At 65.0% G+C, this 21,170-nt stretch overlaps 1 protein-coding gene across 1 annotated transcript; it reads left to right on the top strand.

Annotated features, from left to right (window-relative positions):
• Window positions 1-104: 104 nt before the first annotated feature.
• On the top strand, window positions 105-19,432 carry LOC123350553 (sacsin-like). Its single transcript, XM_044989186.1, has 9 exons — window positions 105-143; window positions 484-514; window positions 2,407-2,494; window positions 2,704-2,815; window positions 3,656-3,802; window positions 4,581-5,955; window positions 7,642-7,730; window positions 8,145-18,696; window positions 19,000-19,432. Exons 2-9 carry the CDS (start codon window positions 492-494, stop codon window positions 19,343-19,345), a joined length of 12,732 nt encoding a protein of 4,243 aa, XP_044845121.1. The 5' UTR covers window positions 105-143; window positions 484-491; the 3' UTR covers window positions 19,346-19,432.
• The last annotated feature ends 1,738 nt before the right edge of the window (window positions 19,433-21,170 follow it).

Genomic DNA, 21,170 nt, shown 5'->3' with positions numbered 1-21,170 from the left:
AGGAATCGAAACGGGGCGGGGCGAGGGGGGGGGGGGCGGCGGGCGCTATAAAGCTAGAGAAGCGGCGGGGCCCGGTTCCTTCGCCGGGGTCCCCGCATCCCGCCCCGGCTGCACCGACCCCCGCCGGCTCCGGCCCAAGCGAGGTGGGGCCCTGCGGGGCAGGACGCCTGGGTTCTCCCCTGGCTCCGGGAGGGGAGGCGCGGTCTGGTGCTTACAGCGGTGGGTGGGAGCCAGGACTCCTGGGTTCCCTCCCTTGGCTTTTGCACTGACTTCCTGGATGTCCTTACACAACCCCCTGCCCTGCCTCAGTTTCCCTTCCCCACCCGGTGCCTATTTCCATCGGGAGGGCTGTGGGGGCAGGGAGCGGCTGTCGGGTGAGGTGCCCCCGCTGCGGCGGGCGGATGCGCCCGGCTATGGGGCGGGGCGGGGCGGGGAGGGTTACGTCCATGTGTTTAATGCTCGGTTCTGTTTTCTGTTCCCCAGATTTCCCCATGGCTGCCACAGAGCCGAAGAGGTTGGTGCTGGGGGGTGCTGGGCGTTTGGGTTGGGGTGCTTTTGGGTAGGGGGGTGCTGGGAGTTGTTGGGGGGTGGGGGTGCTTTTGGGTAGGGGGGTGCTGGGAGTTGTTGGGGGGTGGGGGTGCTTTTGGGTAGGGGGGTGCTGGGCATTGTTGGGGGGTGGGGGTGTTTGGGTAGGGGGTGCTGGGAGTTGTTGGGGGGTTTGGGTGTGGGGGGTGCTGGGAGTGTCCCGTTTGCCGACAGCGGCCAATGCCAGGTGCCCCATGGGGAATGAACAGAACGGGGAATCATCAAGTGATCCATCCCCTGTCGTCTTCCCAGCAAACAGAGGCCAGGGACACCATCCCTGCCCATCCTGGCTAATAGCCACTGATGGACCCGTCCTCCAGGAACTTATCTAGTTCTTTTTTGAACCCTGTTATAGTCTTGGTCTTCACAACATCCTCTGGCAAGGAGTTCCACAGGCTGACTGTGCGTTGGGTGAAGAAATACTTCCTGTATAGGGTTAGATATTAAGACAGAAAATATCATATTGGCTTCATATATCCATGTTACGCCCACATCTTGAATACTGCGTGCAGATGTGGTCGCCTCATCTCAAAAAAGATCTATTGGAATTGGAAAAGGTTCAGAAAAGGGCAACAACAATGATTACGGGTATGGAACGGCTGCTGTATGAGACAAGATTAATCAGCTGGGGACTTTTCAGCTTGGAAAAGAGACGGCTAAGGGGGGATATGACTGAGGTCTATAAAACCATGACTGGTGTGGAGAAAGTAGATAAGGAAGTGTTGTTTACTCCTCAGAACACAAGAACTAGGGGTCACCCAATGAAATGAACAGGCAGAAGGTTTAAAACAAACGACAGGAAATATTTCTTCACCCAACGCACAGTCAACCTGTGGAACTCACTGCCAGAGGATGTGGTGAAGGCCGAGACTATAACAGGGTTCAAAAAACAACTAGATAAATTGATGGAGGACAGGGCCATCAGTGGCTATTAGCCAGGATGGGGAGGGATGGTGTCCCTCGCCTCTGTTTGCCAGAAGCTGGGAATGGGCGACAGGGGATGGATCACTTGATGATTCCCTGTTCTGCTCATTCCCTCTGGGGCACCTGGCACTGGCCACTGTTGGCAGACAGGACGCTGGGCTAGATGGACCCTTGGTCTGACCCAGTATGGCCGCTCTTATGTGAAGACACGGGGGTCGTTGTCCCGCTCTGCGTGGCAGGGAGTCCGATCCCCCCTCCCCAGGGCTGGCACATACCCCAGCCCCCCCAATTCCCTTTGTCCTACCTGCGCCACCTCGCAAGCCATGCAGGGCTCTCGTTCACCCCTGCAGGGAGGTCCCCTCCTCATCCCCCCCAGCCCGGAGCCTGGCCCTCCAGCCCCCAGGAAAGGCCAGTCCCCCTTTCTCTCCGCCTTTCCCAGGGCTCGGCCACCCCCACCCTTGTCCCCCATGGGCTGTTAGGGGTCTGGAGGCAGGGAAGGGGGTGGTTGGTTCCTGAGGCAGTGCTGCCCTCTGGTGGCTGGAGAGGAGATCGCATCCGAGCCTAGCCACCCCATGGATGGGGGAGGAGAGGGGGGGCTGGTGGACCTGAGGACAGACAGCAATTGGGGGCAGGGTGTGTTTATGATGAAGCAGGAGCCCCTGAGGAGGGCTCAGTGACCCCTCCCATCAGCAAGGGCTGAGAAACCGGGGTAGGTGGGCCTGTGGGGCTGATCCAGGGGGCAGGGAGCGGGTGGGATACCTGGGTAGATGGAGCCATGGGGCTGATCCAGGGGGCAGGGAGGGGGCGGGATATCTGGGTAGATGGGCCTGTGTTGGGGGATGGATGGGAGATGTCTCCTGGTGAGTGATGCACGTCTTTCTCCCCCGCTCTCCACAGGAGGGGGTTCCGGCAGAGGCCCCCCCCCTTCCTCAAATACCTGCAGAGCATCCTGCGCAAGTACCCAGATGGGGGGCAGATTCTGAAGGTGAGTCCTGGGCTTGGGGGGGTTCACAGCAGGACACCCCCCCCACTCCAACCACTAGACCCCACTCCCCTCCCAGAGCTGGGGGGAGAACCCAGGAGTCCTGGCTCCCCTACTCAGTGGAGCCATGTGCCCAAGCTGGCGGGGGGCTGGTAATGAGCCGGGGGCGGGTGGGATCTGTGCTGACGGGTGCTGCACCTGCCCCCCCCCAGGAGCTGATCCAGAACGCGGATGATGCGGGGGCCACGGAGGTGATCTTCCTGTGCGATGAGCGCCGCTACGGGACCCAGAGCCTGGCCGCGGAGGGGCTGCAGCGAGTGCAAGGTACGAGGGGGCAGGAGCCAGTGGTGGGGGGGCTAAGGGTGACAGATCTGGGGAAGGGATTTATGTTGGGTGACGGGGGGGCGGCAGGACTGAAGGGGTGTGTGTGAGGAAATGGGAGCAGATGGGGGGTGAGGAGGGTTGGGGGAGGGGAGCTAGGGAATCGGGGGTCCCACCTCTCATACAATGTCTAGGGGAGCTGCGGGTCCTGCCCCTCACACGGTGTCGGGGGGGGGCTAGTTTAGGGGATCAGAGGATCAGAGTCCCACTTCATGTGGTGCCTGAGGGTCGGGGCCCTGATCCACTGTTGGGGGAATCAGGCCTCGCTCCTCATGTGCTGTCTGGTGGGGTCGGGTATTGAGGGCCTGCCCCTCACGTGCTGTCTGGGGGTGCTGGGAGGATCGGGGCCCCGCCCCTCACACGGTGTCTGCAGGGGATCAGTGCCCTGCCCCTCATGTGGTGTCTGGAGGGGATGGGGCCCTGCCCCTCACATGCTGTCTGGGAGTTCGGGGGGAATTGAGGCCCCGCCCCTCACGTGCTGTCTGGGGGGTGGGGGGTCGAGGCCCCGCCCCTCACATGCTGTTGGGGGTGGGGGTCAGGGGTATCGAGGCCCCACCCTTCAGGCACTGTCTGGGGGTTCAGGGGGAATTGAGGCCCCACCCCTCACCTGCTGTCTGGGGGGTGGGGGGTCGAGGCCCCGCCCCTCACCTGCTGTCTGGGGGGTCGAGGCCCCGCCCCTCACCTGCTGTCTGGGGAGTGGGGGGTCGAGGCCCCGCCCCTCACCTGCTGTCTGGGGAGTGGGGGGGTCGAGGCCCCGCCCCTGACTCGCTGCCCCGGCTCCAGGCCCGGCGCTGGTGGCCTACAACGACGGGCTGTTCTCGGAGGCCGACTGGGACGGGATCCAGAGCACGGGCGACAGCCACAAGCTGCGCGACCCCGGCACCGTCGGCCGCTTCGGCCTGGGCTTCAACTCCGTCTATCACCTGACAGGTGAGAGCCCCCGGGGGCAGGGGCCTCCCACGCTGGGAAGCTCGGGCGGGGGAGGGTTGGGTCACAGCCCGGGGGGTCTCTGGGGGAGCCCAGGGGATTCGGGGTCACAGCCAGGGGTCTCTGGGGGAGCCCAGGGGATTCGGGGTCTCAGCCCAGGGGGTCTCTGGGGGAGCCCAGGGGATTCGGGGTCACAGCCTGGGGAGTCTCTGGGGAAGCTTGGGGGTTTCGGGGTCACAGCCAGGGGGTTTCTGGGGGGGTTTGAGGTCACAGCCTGGGGTCTCTGGGGGAGCCCAGGGGATTCGGGGTCACAGCCGGGGGTCTCTGGGGGAGCCCAGGGGATTCGGGGTCACAGCCGGGGCATCTCTTTGGAAGCTTAGGGGGTTTGGGGTCACAGCCAGGGGGTCTGTGGGGGGGGTTGAGGTCACAGTCAGGGGTCTCTGGGGGAGCCCAGGGGATTCGGGGTCACAGCCGGGGGGTCTCTGGGGGAGCTCGGGGGATCTGGGCCACAGCCAGGGGGGTCTCTGGGGGAGCCCAGGGGATTCGGGGTCACAGCCGGGGCATCTCTTTGGAAGCTTGGGGGGTTTGGTGTCACAGCCAGGGGGTCTCTGGGGGAGCTCGGGGGGTCTGGGTCACAGCCCGGGGGTTTCTGAGGGGGGTTGGGGTCACAGCCAGGGGGTCTCTGGGGGAGCTCGGGGGGTCTGGGTCACAGCCCGGGGGTTTCTGGGGGGGATCGGGGTCACAGCTGGGGCTCCTCGTCTCTCATCCCCTCTCCCTGCAGACTTGCCGGCGGTGCTGAGCGGCCCCTGGCTGGGCGTGCTGGACCCGCAGCGGGCGGCGCTGGCGGACGGCGGGCAGCAGTGGCACCTGGAGGAGGCGGCGGAGCTGGCCGACCAGTTTGCGCCCTTCTGGGGGGCGGTGCAGGTCATGGGGCGCGGCGAGGGGTCCCCGGCGGCCGGCCGCTTCCCCGGCACCCTTTTCCGCTTCCCGCTGCGCCACGAACCCTCCGGCATCTCGGACAACCTGTACAGCCCCGAGCGCGTGCGCCAGCTCTTCCTGGCCTTCATCCACGACGCCCCCACCTGCCTCCTCTTCCTCCGCCACGTCCGGCGCCTGGCCCTGAAGATGGTGGACGGCCAGGGGGCCACGACGGAGCTGCTGGAGACCACGGCTGCCCCGCGCCCGCTCAACGGGCCGGGCTTGGTCCAGGACGACGTAGCCGCCGCGGCGCTGGCCACCGCAGCCTGCATCAAGGCCGTGGCTGCGCACGGCACAGCCGCTGACGGGGACACAGAGCGCGAGTGGCTGGTGGTCTCGGCCGTGCCGACTGAAGGTGCTTTCCCGGAGCTGGCGGAGCTGGCGGGCGCGCTGGGGAGCTTGCCTGGCGTGGCTTTGGCATACCCACTGGAGGGCGGCTGTGCCGGGCACCTCTGCTGCTTCCTGCCGCTGCCAGCCACGGAGGAGAATGCCACAGGACTGCCCCTCCACATCAACGCCCCTTTCCACCTGACGGACGACCGGCGGCACGTCCAGTGGGCTGAAGAAGACCGCAGCCGGGACCACGCCGCCCGGTGGAACCAGCTGCTGACCGAGGCGGTGCTGCCGCTGGCCTACCGCCAGGCCGTCGTGGTGGCGGCGGCGGCTTGTCCCGGTGACCCCTATGGCGCCTGGCCCGACCCGGAGCTGAGCCAGCACCAGCAGCGCTACCGGAGCCTGGTGGAACGGATCTCCCAGCAGCTGTGGGGCATGGAAGCCCTGGTGCCGGCCGGCCAACCCGGCACACGCCGGCTCCGAGCCACGGACGCCGTGTTCCTGCCACAGAATGGGGCCGGCGAGGCCACGCTCCGGGTGCTGGAGGAGGCCCTGGTGCAGGCGGGTGAGCCGCTGGCCACGGTGCCAGCCCACGTGCGCCGGGCGCTGGCCGCGGGGGGCCCAGCGGTGAAGGAGGCCACGCCGGCCTACATGCGAAAGGTCCTGGGCCGGGTGGGTCCTGCCCGATACCCGGCCGACAAGCGGCTGCTGCTGGAGTATGTGGCCGGAGACAAGCGCTACGGGGAGCTGGCGGGTCTGGAGCTGCTGCCACGCGCTGATGGGGGCTTTGTCTGCTTCGGGGGTGCCGGCGGCACGGTCTATGCCGACAGCGAGGCCTTCCCCAGGTAAGAGAGCCCCTGGCCCCTCACCCGCCTCCCAGGCACCCAGCGAGCGCGGCTCCACCAGCCCGCGGCACCTGGGAAAAGCAGGTTCTGGGCAGTGGCGTAGCCAGATTCTAAGAGGGAGCAAACATACAAAAGTCACCCCCCCTTGGCTCCTCCTCTGGCCATGCCTGCCTTGGCTCCTCCGGCCGCTCCGCGCTGGCCTCCCCTCTGCGCTGCTATGGTGCCGAGCACCCCCCTCGCCGGGCCCCCCAGGCAGGGGGTGAGGTGACACCCCCACGTGCTCCGGGCTGAGCCGCGGTGGGGTCCGTGTCCCTTTAAGAGTGGGGCTGGGCTGAACTGAGCCGGCGGGGGGTGGCTCCGCTCCCCGCTGCAGGCTGATGCCGTGCACCAGCTCCGGGCGGGGCTTTGCTGCGGCTCCCCCAGTGCCCCCGGGCCGGGCTGCCCCACGGTAGGGGCGGGTTGCATGGGGCAGAGCTGAACAGGCCCGGCAGGGCGGTGCGGGGGCTGCTGGAGGGGGAAGCTGGGGAAGGGGTGACACGGCCTCAACCCCCTGGGGCTGCCTGCCCCACGGAGGAGGCAGAGGGGCGCAAGCCGCAGCAGGACCCCAGCCTCCCAGGGGAGGGGATCTGGGGCCAGCCCGGGGAGGCAGGAGCAGCCCCGGGGGTGCTGGGCACATGCAGGGCAGAGCCCCGGGAGAGCCCCAGCCCCGCGGCGGGCAGTGCTGCAGAGGAGGAGCCCGCGCCCCGCGGCGGGTGAGGGGAGCCCCAGGCAGGGGGAGCTGGGCTGCCCGCACCCACCTCTCGCGGCCGCTCCATGCTGCTCCCGGGACCAGCCCCGCGGCTGCAGTTGCTAGCGCCGCTGCTTTCCGCTTCCTGTGCCCGGCGCCACCAGCCCCTGCCCCCCCCTTCAGAGCGGAGCATGGGCCCCGCCCGCTGGCACCATGGCAACCCCTAACTAAGGCGCCGCTTTTGGAAAACGTGCTGAGGGGAAGCGGCCGCTTCCCCTGCACCCCACTAGCTACGCTCCTGGTTCTGTGAGGAGCCGGGCTGAGACGCAGGGACCCGGTTCACGCCAGGGCCACGCATCAGCCCACGGAACGGGGAACCCACTGCCCCCGCCCAGCCAGCCCCCTGCCCTGGGGCCAGATGGGAGCTGGTGCCCCCTAGAGGGGAAAGGTCCCAATCCCCGCCCCCCTGAGCCAGCCAGTCCCTCAGGGCCGGCGCTTCCATGAGGCGACCCTAGGTGGTTGCCTAGGGCGCCAGGATTCGGGGGGCGGCGTTTTGTGCGCTCCCCACAGGGCGCGTGGGAGCTTCCAGTTCCACTCCCGTTGCGCCGCCGCCGAAGGACCTTCTGCCGACGTGCCGCAGAAAACAGCGGCAGGCAATTGAGCAGCTCGATGACTGGTGCTGTCGCCTGCGGCATTTCGGCGGAGGGTCCTTCTTCGGCGGCGTGTCGGGGGTGGAACCGGAAGCTCCCGCGCGCCCCATGGGGAGCGCACAAAATGCCGCCCCCCCGAATTCTGCCTAGGGCGCCAGAAACCCTGGCGCCGCTCCTGCAGTCCCTGCCCTGTTGCCAGATGGGAACAAGCACCCCCTAGAGGGGACAGGCCCCAGGCCCCATTCCTTGCTATCCACCCCCACCCCCCCAAGCCCCACTGTCTTAACTCTCTGAATTCCTGGTTTCCAGGATCCTGCTCCCTGGCCTGGCTGACAGTTTTCTGCCGGAGGATCTGACACCTGCCCTGCTGAGTCACCTGCACTGGATTGCAGAGCAGGGTAAGTGGGAACCGTCCCTCCTCAGGTGCCCGTCTCTGCCCGGCGTGCCTGGGGCAACATGAACGTTGCTGGGCCCTGTTACTCGTGCCCTGCACCCCATCCGAGAGGCAGCTGCATCTCAGCGCCTGGCGAGGGGTCCTCGGATACCCAGCCCCCGCGCCCCACCCCAAAGGGGCCGTGTCCCAGCGCCGGCTGAGGGGTCCCCATGTAACCAGCCCCCTGCGCCCCACCCCAGAGGGGCCATGTCCCAGAGCCGGGTGAAGGGTCCCCAGATACCCAGCCACCTCCACCCCCACCCCAGAGGTGGCTGCATTTCGGGTGGACTATATTACGCGGCTCTGGGTTTGCGTGTGGGACTGGGAGCCGACGCGGTTCTGGTCCGGCTGTGATCCCGGGTCTCTGTGGTTCTTGCAGGGCTGTTCAGGAACCTCGTCTCTCTGGACCTGGCTGTCATTAAGCAGAACCTGAAGGCCGCCCTCCCCGCAGACTGGTTCAAAGGCGGCTCTACCCACGTTACTTGGTGCCCGGGCGGCCACCCCCGCCAGCCTCCCCGCCAGTGGCTGGCTGCCTTCTGGGACTTCCTACAGCACCATGTCCGCTCCCTGGCGCCGTTTGAGGGGCACCCGCTCGTCCCCCTGGCCCCCCTGGGCACGAGCGCCCGTAGCCTCCAGCTGGCGCGGCTCTCGCCCACGCCCACGCTGCTGTTCCGGAGCTGGGAGGGGCGCAGCCTGACTGAGGATGAATCGGGCGTCCTGGAGGCTCTGGGCTGCACGGTGATCCCCCGGTGGGACCAAGCGCTCTGGCACCGGCAGCTGACAGACTACGTCCTGGCGCCCACGGCCGGCAACGCGCTGCGAGCCTTCGACCGCCTGGGCGTGGCGGGCGTGGCTGCCCGGCTGCGCTCCCTGCCCCCGGAGCGCGGCAGGATCCTCTGCCAATTTCTCTCCCAGGCGCCCGCTTCCTCCCTCTCCGAGCGGGAGGCCGTGGTGCTGGGCAGCTTGCCCATCTTCCAGAAGATGCCCTCCGTCTCGCCGCCTTGCCCGGCCGGGCTGGTGCCAGCCGGCAGCTACCAAGCTTTGGAGAGGAGCACGGTGCCAGCAGTGCCCGAAGACCTGGTGCTGCCGGAGCCGGTGCTGCGGTGCCGGGACGAGGCGGACCGCCGGCTTTTGCTGCAGACCCGGGACAAGCTGCTTGGGGCGGCAGAGCTGGCCTTGCTGGCGGTGAGGGCGGTGAAGAAGGGGGTGTATGCCAAGTGGGCGCCGGACGCCGAGCGGCTCATGCTGTGGGTGCTGCGGCACGGGGACGCCCTCTTCGGGCACAGCAAGAAGCTGCAGGCTCTGTGCGAGGAGTTGGCCTTCATGGACTGCGGCGGGACCCTGGTACGTGCCAACGAGCTCTTCGACCCCCAAAACACGAGTTTCCGGGCCTTGCTGGGCCCCCGGTGCTTCCCGCCCGTGGCTTTCCGGGAGACGGCCGTGCTCCGGTCCCTCTGTGCCCTGGGGCTGAAGACCAGCGAGACAGCCATCACCCCCGACCACATGCTAGAGGCTGCCCAGGAGGTGGGCCGGCTCCAGCAGGCCAGAGACGCCCCCAGGGCCGCGGCCAAATCCCGAGCGTTGCTCGAGCTGTGCAACCGGACCCCGGCGCTGGGCCGCTTCTGCCAGAAGAAGCTGCAGCGGCTGCGTGACCTGGCCTGGGTGCCCGCCACCGACCCGACCGAGCGCCAGCCGAATGGATCTTTCCTTCCCCCGGAGAGGCTGCGATCAGCCCGTTACGCCGACCTGGCGGGGCTGGCGATGCCGCTGACGGACGCTTTCCGAGAGCCGGCCGAGGAGAAGCTGGGGTTGAGCCGCCCGCCCCCCCCGGAGAAGGTGCTGGTGAACCTGCTGCTCCTGGCACAGGGAGACCAGCCCAAGGACATCAGGACGCTGGTGCCGAAGCTTCACGTCATCTACCAGCACATGGAGCAGAACCGGAGGCAGTTTGGGGTGGCGTCGTCCCACGCTGTCCTCTGGACCGGCAATGGATTCTCCGTCCCAGCCACAGCGGTGTTGGCCTACCCTGACGGCCTGGACTTGAGCTGCCTGGTGCCAAGAGTCCCCCCGGAGCTGCTGCCTTACCGCCGGCTCTTCCTGGCCTGGGGGGCACGGGATGCGGTGGGCGAGGAGGAGCTGAGCCAGGCCCTGTGCCGGCTGGGGAAGGAGATTGAGGGCCGCGCCGGAGGTGGCACCGAGGCGGAGCTGCGGCTGACTGTGGCCATCCTAGACTGGCTGAAAAGCAGAGGGCACCAGGGCGACAGAGACCTGCCGGTGCCAGTGCAGGCTCCGGGAGGATCCGGCTTCACTCTGCGGCCAGCCTCGTCGGCCCTGTATTGCGACATCGACCGGGCCAGCCTGGCGGATCTGGAAGGTGACGACGCTGAGTTGGCCGTGGTGCATGAGGCGGTGGCACAGGCTACAGCCACGTTCCTGGGGGTGGCGCTGCTGAGCACGCGGGTGCTGCAGCCGCAGCTGTTTGAGGCGTGGGGGCCCTCGGAGCCCATCACCACGCGGATCTGGAACATCCTGCGGGAGTATACGGAAGATGCCGACCTCTTCAAAGAGCTGATCCAGAACGCGGAGGATGCCGGTGCCAGGGAATGCTCTTTCCTGCTGGATCTGCGGCGCCACAGTGGTGGCACGGCCGGGCTGCTGGATCCTGGCATGGCCGCCTGCCACGGGCCGGCCCTCTGGTCCTACAACGATGCAGCCTTCACCCAGGAAGACTTAGTCAACATCATTCGGGTGGGAGCTGCCACCAAGGAAGGGCAGGAGGGCAAGATCGGCAGGTTCGGTCTGGGCTTCAACACCGTCTACCATGTGACCGATGTGCCCTTGGTGCTGAGCGGCAGCACCCTCTTGATCTTCGACCCCAACGTCACCCACCTGCGCAAGCACATCCCCAACCCAGCCTGCCCCGGCATCCGGCTGGACCTGCACCAGCGCCCGGCCACGCTGACCACCTTCGCCGAGCAGTTCCGGCCATACCAGGGCTTGTTTGGGTTCCAAACGCAGGAGCCGTTCGACTTCCCGGGGACGCTCTTCCGCCTGCCTTTCCGTACCGAGGAGGAGGCCCGGGAGTCGCGGATCAGCCAGGTGCCTTTCGGCATCGACCGGGTCGAGAGGCTCCAGAGCGGCTTCCGGGACTTTTGCCACCTCTTGTTGCTGTTTCTACGTGGGGTGCGGGAGGTGTCGCTGAAGCGCCTTCCCAACCAGGCCCCCTCCCCGGAGGCCACCCAGTCTCTGGCCACGCTGTGCCGGGAGCGGATCAAGAGCCTTGAGGATGCTGGAGACTCCAGGACGGGCCAGTCCAGCATCGAACAACTGACGGTACAGTGGGAGTTGGACATCACCATCAGCCACTACCTGGTACACACCTGCCAGGGCACCGGCGAGTCCTTGGTTCTGTTTCAGCAGGGGATGCGTGACGGGACACGGCCCTCGCCCCCCAGCGCTGGAGTGGCTCTGCCGCTCACCCCCACTGAGCCGGGGAAGTGGGCTCCACACTTGGACGGCTTTGAAGGGCACGTCTTCTGCTTCCTGCCCCTGCCTATTGCCTCCGGCCTCCCAGTTCACCTCCACGGGGCCTTCGCCGTCCTCTCCAATCGCAAAGGACTCTGGGATGCCACAGCCAAGGGCGAGTGGAACTGGGCGCTGCTGCGCGACGCGGTGCCGGCTGCCTGGCTCCAAGCGCTGAGCCTGCTCCGAGACATGCACCAGGAGGGTGACCTGGAGGACTACGAATACCACACCTTCTGGCCAGATGCCGGCAAAGCCAGGCATCCCTTCACCGAGGCCGTGAAGGCCTTCTACCACGCGCTGGCCGATGGGCAGGACCTGGCGCTGTTCTCCGATGGCCGGCGATGGTGCACCATGAACAACGCCCGTTTCCTGGACTTCAACATCACCTGTAACACGCGGGTGGGGCAGACGGCCGCCAGGGTCTTTGCCAGCTTGCTGCCAGAGCCCCTTCTGGCCGTGCAGCTGCCGATCTGGGTGCGATCTGGATTCCAGGCCAGTGGCCAGGAGGACATCCTGCTGCCCAACACCTATGACTGGGTGGGGTTCTACCAGAAGATCGTGTTTGCCAACATGGGCACGCTGGACGCACCCGACCGTGACGCCTTGGTTCTCCATGCCATGGACATGAGCGATGCCAGGGTAGACCAGCTGCTGGCCTCTGTGTCCTGCATCCCTACCACCCCCCGAGGGCAGCTGCAGCCCATCGGGAAGCTGGTGCACCCCCAGGGCAGAGCCGCCCCACTGTACGACCCCCAGGACGGGCGCTTCCCCACCGGGACTGGCTTCCTGGCGCCGGAGAGGCTGCTGCGGCTGAAGGGGCTGGGCATGGCCAAGGACGTGGTGCCGATGAAGGAGCTGCTGGAGCGGGCCCGTACCGTGCAGGCTCTCTGGCAGCGTGACCAGCGGCAGGGCTGCCAGAGAATCTGCCGCATCCTGGAGCTGCTGGAGCAGTTGTTGGAACAAGGTTTGGACAACCTTGCCCAGGTGGCCTTCCGTGCCGTACCCTTCCTGCCGGCTGCCTTGCCTGGTGCCTGCTATGAGCTCTGCCGGCCCACCGATCTCTACCACCACAAGCACAGGAGCCTGGTGGGGCTGATCCAACCGGTCCTGGCCGGCAAGGACCTGGGAGGGGACTTCAGGTTCTCCAAGGCGCTCTGGGACTTCCTGGGGCTAAGCCGCAAGCCGCCGGCCGGCATGGTGCTGCGGCAGCTGGCGGAGGCGTGCCAGGGCTCCAACGCTCTGCCCAAACCGGAGCTGCAGGAGACAGCGCGGCAGTGTTACGCCTACCTGGACAAGCTGCTCAACAAGCAGCCCGCGTGCAAGGAGGAGGTAGCTGAGAAGGCTGCAGCATTCTCCTTTGTCCTGGTGGGGGCGCACTTTGAGCCGGTGAAGGCAGTGGCCTGGGAGCTGTCATTCGAGGCCTCCCCATATCTCCACCAGCTGCCGCAGGAGTACTGGGGGTTCAAGGCGCTGTGGGGGTGCGTGGGGCTGCAGAAGACCTTCGCCTTGGAGAACTACACGTGTGTGCTCCGGGACCTGGCCAGGAAGACAGCTGGGCAGAGTCTGTCCCCACAGGAACTGCAGTTGGTGCTGAGGCTGGTGACCATTGGGCTGATGGAGGCCTCGCCGGATCGGCAGCCGGTGGCCGCTTACGACGCTCAGGGCATCTTCTTCCCGGATCAGCAGGGGGTCCTGCGCCCAGTGGCCAAGTTGCACTTCGATGACACACCCTGGCTGCCCCAGGAGGAGGGGATGCCCTTGTGCCACGGCCAGATCCCCCGGGAGTTGGCACTGTGCTACGGCGTGCCCACCATCAGGCACCGGGCGCTGGTCCAGGGGAAGATCCGGGGGCTGGAGCTGGCACCGTGGGCGTCGGAGTTCGGCGCCCGGGAGGAGCTGACCGTGCGGCTGCAGAACATCCTGCGCGAATACTCCTCGTCCTCCCGCGACGTGCTGAAGGAGCTGCTGCAGAACGCCGACGACGCCGGCGCCAGCCGGCTCCACTTCGTCTGGGACCGGCGCCACCACCCCACCCAGCGCGTCATCTCCGAGGAGTGGGGGGGCCTGCAAGGCCCCGCCCTCTGCGTCTACAACGACAAGCCCCTGACGCAGGAGGACATCGAGGGCATCCAGCGGCTGGGCGTGGGGGGCAAAGGTGGGCGGCAGGACAAGACGGGCAAGTATGGATTGGGTTTTAACGCCGTCTTCCACCTGACGGACTGCCCCGCCTTCCTGACGGGCGACAGCGCCCTGGGCGTCTTCGATCCCCATCTCCGCTACGTGCCCACGGCCAGCGAGCAGTACCCGGGCGCCATGTTCAGCGTCAACGGGGACTTCAAGAAGACCTTCCCCGACGTCTACGCCACCTTCCTGCCCGACCTCTTCGACCTGAGCCAGGGCGTGCTGTTCCGGCTGCCGCTGCGGACGGCGGAGGGCGCGGCTGGCTCGCGGGTGTGCCAGCGGGTTATCCACGAAGAGGACCTGGAGGAGATGCAGGAGGCGCTGGCCCAGGAGGCCGAGAGCCTGGTGCTGTTCCTTCGCCATCTGAGGACCGTCGTCTTCTCCGAGATCACCGAGGGCAAGGTGCAGCCGCGGGAGCTGCTGCGGGTGGAGACGGAGATGGAGGAAGGCAGCCTGATGCTGCGAAAGGCGTTCCAGGAGCGGCTGAGCCAAATGGCTGTGTCGGGCAGCGAGGAGGCCACGCCGGTGAGGGTGGTCTACACGATGAAAGTCAGTCACGGCCGCTCTCGGCCTCCCACCAGCTGGGGAGTGGTGTGGCAGGCCGGGGTGGATGATGCAGCCAAGAAGGAGTCTCCGGACCCGGAGCGCCTACCGTACGGCGCCGTGGCCGCCTGCCTGGACGCAGTCCGGCCTGGCAGGGCCTTCTGCACCCTGCCGCTGCCGCTGGAGACCGGCCTGCCTGTCCACATCAACGGCAACTTCTCGGTGGACTCGGCTCGCCGCGATCTGCGCAAAGAGGACGGCGGGAGCCAGAACACGGCCTGGAACGGCTTCCTGATGCAGCGGCTGCTGGCTCCGCTCTACTGCCGGCTGCTGGACTGGCTGCGGAAGAAGCTGGGGGAGGTGCTGCGCTTCATGACCCTGCAGGCCTGCTGGGAGATGCTGGAGCCAAAGTATCTCAGCTACTTCCCAGCCGTGAGGGAGTGCGTGCCCCCGCCCTGGCACCAGCTGGTCAACCGGGTCTACAAGCTCATTGTGGAGATGCAGCAGCCCCTGATACCCATTTACCAGACAGAGACCATCCGCCTCCATGTGCAGAGTATGGAGATGGTGAGAATCACATGGACTGCGACCGGTGAGGGACGCCTGCTCCGGGAGCCCTTCTTCCTGCAGGAGGAGCCCTGTGACACCATGAGCCATATCCTCCAGAGACTTGAGATGAAGCTCGTCCCGGCCTTCCAAGGCCTCAGACAGATCCATGCCGAGTTCGACAGGGCGGGCGTGAAGGTCCTGACCTTGAATCCTGGATCTCTCCGCTGCTTCCTCAAAGCGCTGCCTCTGGACCCGCCCTGCCGGGTCTCGGAGACGCCCCTGAAGGACTCGTCCAGCTGCTCCCGCCTGCTGGAGTTCTGCCTGGAGGAGCTGCGGAAAGGGGACGTCCGGGACCTGGAGGGGCTGCCACTCTCCGTGACCCACGACGGCATGCTGCGGCCGTTCAGCACCCGGGAGCCGGTGTTCCAGAGCAGAGCCCACTGCCTCTTCCCGTGGCAGCGTTGCCAATTCCTCGCCTACCGCGTCCAGCAGAAGCCGCTGCTGCTCCAGACCGGCTTCCTGAAGGCATTCACCCTGCAGGAGGCGGCCAGGTTCATCCAGGAGGTGCTGGGGCAGCCGGACTGGGAGGCCCAGTCAGCAGAGGCCCGGAAGTGGCTGAAAGAGGTGTGGAAGCTCTTCAACCACATGGTCTATGAGGCCAGCAAAGGCAAGGAAGAAGCCATGAGCAAGGCCTTCAGAGAGTTGGTCTCCCTCTTCGAGTCCCAGGCCATCCTCCCCGTCTGCAGCGACCAGCCCGGAGACGAGCGCCTGGTTCCTCTGGTCTCCCTGCCCACCATCATCCATGGGTACACCAGCGAGGTGGAAAAATCCCTGGGCAAGCTTGGCTTTGCCAAGCTGGATATCCTGATGATCCCCCTTGATATCCGCTTCCACTGCATCCGCCCGCGCCTGCTGCAGACACACGACCCCGTTTTGGTGCTGAAGCAGCTGGGCGCTAGGACGGGCCTCCGTTGGTGCGAGCTGAAGTCCTATGAGACCAACGGGCTGTTGAGGTTCCTCACGGAAAAGGTGGAGGAGCTGGAGCACGACCTGCTGGCTCAGCTCCGGTCCCTGCCCTTGTTCCAGACACATCAGGGGACGTGGGTGGCGCTGGCCTTTTACCACAACGTCTACATCCTAGAGACCAGGATCCCCAAGCTCTCGAAGGACTTCCAGGCCTTGTACCAGCTGGACCAGCAGACTGTCTTGCTCCAGGACAAAGATCTCCATCGGGAGCTCTCTAAAAGCCTTAGCATTGGCGTCTTGAACGACCTGCAGCAATTCATCCGCCATCTCCTGCCCAGTCTGCCCCGTCTCCCAGAGTCCCAGCTGCTTGAGGCCTTGAAGCTGCTCTTCACCATCCAAAGACACTACCGGGAGGAGTACCCGGCGGAGAAGAAGACCATTGTCTCAGCCTTCGGGCCCGTCAGCTTCATCCGGGACAAGCAGGGGGCCCTGTGCCCAGCTTCCTGCTTCTACGACGGAGAGGTGTCGCTCTTCCAGACGATGCGGCTGGACGCCAGGTTCGTGCCCGACGTGTTCTTCGAGGAGTTGAGGGTGGAGAAGCTCACGGTGAACGCCTTCCTGCGGGATGTGGGCATGAAGTGGGAGACCTCGGAGGACGACTTCGTGGAGTTCGCCACGTGGATCGAGCGTCAGGCGGGGCAGGAAGGCGCGGCGGCCGGCGAACTCCCCGCCCAGCGGGAGGCGCTTCTGTTGCATCTGTTGTCCCAGCCCAGTGACTCCCTGTCGGATCACTTCCTGGAGAGAGTCTCGTCCATCCGCTTCCTCACCCCACGGAGGGTGCCGGACGAACTGGGGAACTTCCATCCACCCTGTGTCCTTCACACACAGCCCGTGGCCCTCAAGGGTGCTCTGGTGGTGCCACGGAAGGAGGATGTGGCCCTGGTTTGGACGTCCGCTGTCATCCTTGCCCTGCCCTTGGTCCCTTGCCCAAAGAACGCCCGGTCCGTGCTGGAGCGTCTGGGAGTGCTGCAGGCTGTGCCAGCCCCGATGGTCCTGGACAACCTGAAGAACGTGTGCCAAGCGCGGTGTGAGACCAAGGAAGGGCAGAAAACCCGCACCCGCATCTTCATGCAGACGTACGGCTACCTGGAGCGCGACTTGAGGGGCTTCGACGCCGACTGCCTGGCGGGGCTGCCGGTGGTGCTGGTGAAGGGGGAGCAGGTGGCGGAAGGCAGCCAGGTGGTCTTCTCCTTGAGGGATGAGCAGGAGTTTCGGCCCTATCTCTATACCGTGCCCCCGTTGGTGGCTGTCTACAGCGAGCTGCTGCAGAAGCTGGGGGTGGAGCAGGAGCCCTCCGTCCAGCACTACGCCCGGGTGCTGCGCCGGATCCACCAGGAGACCCAAGCCAAGGAAATCTTGCAGCCCAACCTCACCAAGACCGTCCTGCGGGCCACTCAGCATCTCTTCCAGCTGCTCAGCCAAGGGAAAGCGGACTTCTCCAGGGTGGAAGAGCTCCATCTGCCTTGCACCGACGGGAAGCTCTACTGCTCCACCACCCTGGTCTTCAACAACTGTGCCCCTGCCAATGTTAGCCAAGCCTTGGGGAGCACCTTCCATTTCCTGGTGGACCTCTCCAGATGCCACCTGCCCTCTCCAGAATACGACCCCTGGAAGCTGGTGCGGCAGCTGCCCCAGCCCCTGAGGCCCCAGCTCCTGTCCAAGATCACGGAGCTGCAGCTGGAGGAGGCCTCTCTAGAGCTGTGCCATTACGGCGCGTTCTGCGAGAGCCGGAACCAGCTCCAAGGCATCCTGGTGTCTCCCGAATTCCGGGAGGGCTTGGCGGCGCTGCTGAGGTGGCAGAGACGGGACGAGGAAGAAGAGGCGGAGACGGCCAGCAAGGAGCGGGAGGTGGCTTTCTCCGCCGAGCGGCTGGAGGTGGTGTGCTGTGAGAAGATCCAGATGGTGATGATGCACCGCGGGGAGCGGCTGGAGGGGACCCAGGCCTCCCGGGTTGTCCATGTGGTCCTGCATGCCGACGGGAGGCGCCGGGTCTACTTGTTGCATTGGGAGAGGATGGATCTGGGCCTGTCACTCCAGATCCTGGACAGGCTGGCTCTGGAGGTGGACAGTATTATGGGAGGGATGCTGCGTTGGGAATCCAGGTCAATCCTCATGCAGATGTTGGCCCGCAAAGACCCCGTCGAAGTGCTCGGCGTGCTGGAGAGGAACGGGGTGCCCTTGCAACCCAGCACCCACCCTGACGCCTACACTCTGCCCAGCCCTGGTACGGAGATCCCCCAGGAGTGGTACGACAGCCTGGACATGAGCATCCTCAACACCTTCGCCCGGGGTGACTACGTGGGTTACCTGGACCCAGAGGCACCCGAGGAGTGCTACCAGTACGCTGTGGTGCTGGAAGTCCTGCCGGACGGAGCGGTGCCCATGTACCGCATCAACCTGGGAGCTGGGCGCCAGGAGGAGGTGAGCGCCAATGACCTGTATCAGTTCAAGAGGATCCAGGTGGATGGCCGCGGCCGGGCGCTGGTGCCCGTGCCGGACCAGCAGCAGCAGCAGGAGAGGCGGGAAGCATGGTACCGCCAGTCGCTGGGGCAGGTGAAGGAGGAGGTGGACACCTGCCTGGCCAAGATCTGGGAGCTGCCCGAGGGGGAGCGGCGGAAGGCGATCCGGCGGCTCTACTTACGCTATCACCCCGACAAGAACGTGGGGCAGGAGGAGATGGCCAACGAGGTCTGCAAGTACCTGCGGGAGAGGATCCAGGATCTGGAGGAGGGCAGGAAGCCCCGGGCAGCGGGCAATCCCAGAAGCCCCCAGGCCTCGGGTGGCAGAGGCCATCCCAGTAGCCACCAGGGCTTCTCAGCCTCATGGAACGAATGGGACGGGGAGGCCAGGCACCACAGGCAGAGCCGCAGGGAGTTCACCGGCCAAAGGGACCGTGGTTTCCACTACGATTTCTGGTCGTACCACCGGGCCAAGGCCGGCCGGCGTCCCCAGGCCGAGGAGGCCAGGCGCTGGCTCCGGCAGGCCCAGAGCGACCTGCGGGCGGCTGGCCATGACGTGGGGCAGTGCTGCACCAACTGGGTCTTCTACAAGGTCCACCGCGCCGTGGAGAAGGCCCTGGCGGCTGCCGTGTACGACCGGGGCGAGCGCTTCGAGCGGGAGCAGACGCTGGCCTCGCTGGCGCAGAAGGTGGCCGCCTACGACCCCGGGCTGGAGGGGCTGCCGGCACAAGTGGCTGAACTGCGCCGGCACGGCGTGGACGACAAGACCACGCAGTATCCCTGCTACCACCCCCCGCCCACCATCCCCAACGAGGCCTTTCCGGCCGGAGAGGAGCAGGAGGTGCTGCGGCTGGCGCAGGGCCTGCTGGATGTGGTGCAGGTGCACGTGGCCCGGCGCTGAGGGCTGGGGACAGTGCCACGGGGAGGGTGCTACCCAGGGCAGTGAGAGCACCCCCTGGAGGAGGCACCGGGGGCTGCACCAGAGGGATCTGCGCCTACTACTGGTAGCAGCAAGGCAACCCCCGATCAGGGACTGTGCCATGGAGATCTGGTTTCACTAGCAGTGACAGCGCCCTCCTGGGGTAGCCACTGGGGACTGCACAACAGGGACCAGCGCCTGCTACTGGTAGCAGCCAGGGCAACCCCCTACCACAGACTGTGCCATGGAAACCCGGCTTCTTCAGCAGCGACCGCACCAGTGGCAGGGGTGGGGGCACTGGCTCCAAGCTGCCGTCACTGTGGGTGCAGGGGGATGGGGGAGGGACAGGGGGCTTTGTGGGCAGGGGGCGTAGCATAAGGTTGATGCGGTGATGGCTTGTAAGGGGCTGCCCCAAAGGCAGCTTGACCCTCTCCCCCTGGTCCTGCTGTTTGCCTCGTCTCTGCTCCCCCCCCCCCCCCGACTGGCTTTTGTACTAGGAGGAATAAATCCAGTTACTCCAGTAACCCAGCGTCCTTGAAGTCATGGTGTCAGCCCTTGGCTCCCAGACAAGTCCTCTCTTGGGGGGTGGGGGGGTCCTGCCCCCTGCTGGAGGGGATGAGTCCTGCTCTCTGGGGGTGGGGTGGGGGGTTCCAGCTGCCCATCCCCCCTCCCGCCAAGGTCCCTTCCCCGAGGCTGGCAGTGACAGAGCTTGGCACCCCCCCACGCACACACGGTCAGCGCTGGGGCCCTGCCCAACTCAGAGCAGGCGCTGGGGAGCAGGGGGATTCCATTTACAGGGTGGGTCACAGACGACCCAGAACCTGTGTGGCCGGGGGGGGCAGGGAATGGGGCCTGGGGCTTTTCCCTTGTAGGGGGCGCTGGCTCCCATCTGGCCCCAGGGCAGGGACTGGCTGGCTCAGGGATGGGGAATGGGGTACAGGGGCCTTTCCCCTCCCTGACTTACGATGGTTTCCAGCTGTTTTGTGGCCCCTGCCTGAAATGGGTTCACTGGGTCTCAGCCCAATTCCTAGTGAGATGGGCCAATGTTGACATGCAGAACGGGGCCTCTATCCTGGGAAGTGGTGACTCTGAAAAAGATTTGGGGGTTGTGGTGGCCAATCAGCTCCCAGTGTGAAACTGTAGCCAAAAGAGCTAATACGATCCTGGGATAGGGTGACCAGATGTCTTGATTTTATAGGGACAGTCATGATTTTGGGGTCTTTTTCTTATATAGTTTCCTATTTCCCCCCCCCGCACCTCTCTTCTGATTTTTCACTTTTGCTGCCTGGTCACCCTATCCTGGGAGGTTTCAGAGTAGCAGCCGTGTTAGTCTGTATCCGCAAAAAAAACAGGAGTACTTGTGGCACCTTAAAGACTAACAAATTTATTGTAGCATGAGCTTTCGTGAGCTAAAGCTCACTTCTTCGGATGCATAGAATGGAGCACACAGACAGGAGATATTTATACATACAGAGAACATGAAAAGGTGGAAGTATGCATACCAACAGGCAGAGTCAAATCAATTGAGATGAGCTATCGTTAGCAGGAGGAAAAAAAACTTTTTGAAGTGATAATTAAGATGGCCCATAGAAGGTGTGAGGAGAACTTAACATAGGGAAATAGATTCAATTGGTGTAATGACCCAACCATTCCCAGTCTTTATTTAGACCACAGTTAATGGTATCTAGTTTGCATATTAATTCAAGTTCAGCAGTCTCTCTTTGGAGTCTGTTTTTGAAGTTTTTTTGTTGCAAAATTGCCACCTTCAAGTCTGTCACTTTTTTGCCTATCCTGGGATGCATCCACGGGGAATCTTGAGTAGGAGCAGAGAGGTTATTTTTCCTCTATATTTGGCACAGGTGGAATCCTGGCTCCAGTTCTGGTGCCCACCATTCAAGAAGGATGTGGATAAAGTGGAGAGAGTGCAGAGAAGAGCCATGAGAATGATGAAAGGATTAGAAAACCTGCCTGATAGTGATAGACAGGAGCTCAGCCTATTTAGCTTTACAAAGCGAAGGTCCGGGGGTGACTTGATCCCAGTCTATAAGTACCTACACGGAGAATAAATATTGAACAATGGGCTCTTCAGTCTAGCAGAGGAAGGTCTAACACGATCCAACAGCTGGAAATTAAAGCTCGACCCGTTCCGACTGGAAAGGAGCCGTACATTTTTAACAGTAATTAACCGTAGGCACAAACTGCC

The sequence above is a fragment of the Mauremys mutica genome, chromosome 15 (genome assembly GCF_020497125.1).
Source record: "Mauremys mutica isolate MM-2020 ecotype Southern chromosome 15, ASM2049712v1, whole genome shotgun sequence".
NCBI classification, from domain to species: Eukaryota; Metazoa; Chordata; order Testudines; family Geoemydidae; genus Mauremys; species Mauremys mutica.
This window is presented reverse-complemented; position numbering and strand designations above follow the sequence as displayed.